We start from the raw sequence: 1,063 nt of genomic DNA on the forward strand, positions 1-1,063 counted from the left end.
CTCATAAAGGCCATAAAGTTCAATGAATAGAACGATGCACTGCTTTAACAGTTAAATGATTGAATCCAAGCTGATGAATTTGACCAACATTATGATGAAGGCGCTGAACTAAAACAGCTATTTAGAGTCACTTCTTTATATAATCATGTAACTTTGGGACAGTAGAGCTTATGTTATTCCTTTATCTCAGAGAAATGGAGCTGATTATTGGGTCAGCTGCTACCTGCAGTCTTGGCGAGGGTTAGCCACGTATCCTGGGAATGCTCCGTCGGTGATGGTGCGACACATTTTGCTGTCTCTGTCAGAGGGCAGGAGTGTCCCTGCTCTCACCATCAGACCCAGGCAATGGTGAAAAGTGTTTCTCTCCTCTGCTCCGTCCTCTGTGAAGAAACAGTGACCCAAGGTGTCGTATCCCACCACGTCCTTCACCTGCATTATAAACAGACATCCTCTTTAGACTAAACCACCTGTTCAGCTTGGTCTGTGTTGCATCAATGAAAAACAGAAACATGGACGTGGTGAAGGAGCGGCCATTTGTCAGCTTTTTCACCCGTTCAGCTCCCCATTTCTAATAATCCCGCCTCCTTTGACCATTTAGGTGTTTTATGACTAAATTGCGGAGTTCTTTTTCAGCGGCTCTCTCCTCTGAAGGGCAAATCCAAAGGCCGATTACATCATAGTATGGCTATGCGGCCAACAAATGCGTTCTTCTTTTTACCCGATTTGAAGTACGGGTCCACTGTTTCCTCCAAAATGAGAATACTCCAAAACTGATATCCGTTCATCGAGAACCAAATATCTTAAATTTGCTATTCTGCCTAAATATAAAGAGAGTCATTTCCAAACTTTAAATGACATTTATCCTGCCAAACAATTCAACCAGTCCAATCCAGTCTTGAACATTTTTTTATTTATTGTAGTAAAACCCAAACATCCTCAGTTTATAACTGGTTAATCTCTAAATCCTTAAACATTCATTTTCTCTCCTCCTTCCCAATGAAATCTGATATTATTGCCCCATATAAACAAACAGAATTTATAATTAATAATATTTTTTTCATAC

At 40.4% G+C, this 1,063-nt stretch overlaps 1 protein-coding gene across 1 annotated transcript in view; it reads right to left on the bottom strand.

Annotated features, from left to right (window-relative positions):
- Positions 1–1,063, bottom strand: part of cemip (cell migration inducing protein, hyaluronan binding) — a 118,692-nt gene that overhangs the window by 48,080 nt on the left and 69,549 nt on the right. Inside the window, exon 12 of the mRNA XM_015389797.1 lies at positions 224–429. Coding sequence (XP_015245283.1) covers positions 224–429 — 206 coding nt within the window. The remainder of the gene's footprint in view (positions 1–223; positions 430–1,063) is intronic.

This window comes from Cyprinodon variegatus, unplaced genomic scaffold (assembly GCF_000732505.1).
Source record: "Cyprinodon variegatus isolate N-32 unplaced genomic scaffold, C_variegatus-1.0 Scaffold472, whole genome shotgun sequence".
In the NCBI taxonomy this organism is placed as follows: Eukaryota; Metazoa; Chordata; class Actinopteri; order Cyprinodontiformes; family Cyprinodontidae; genus Cyprinodon; species Cyprinodon variegatus.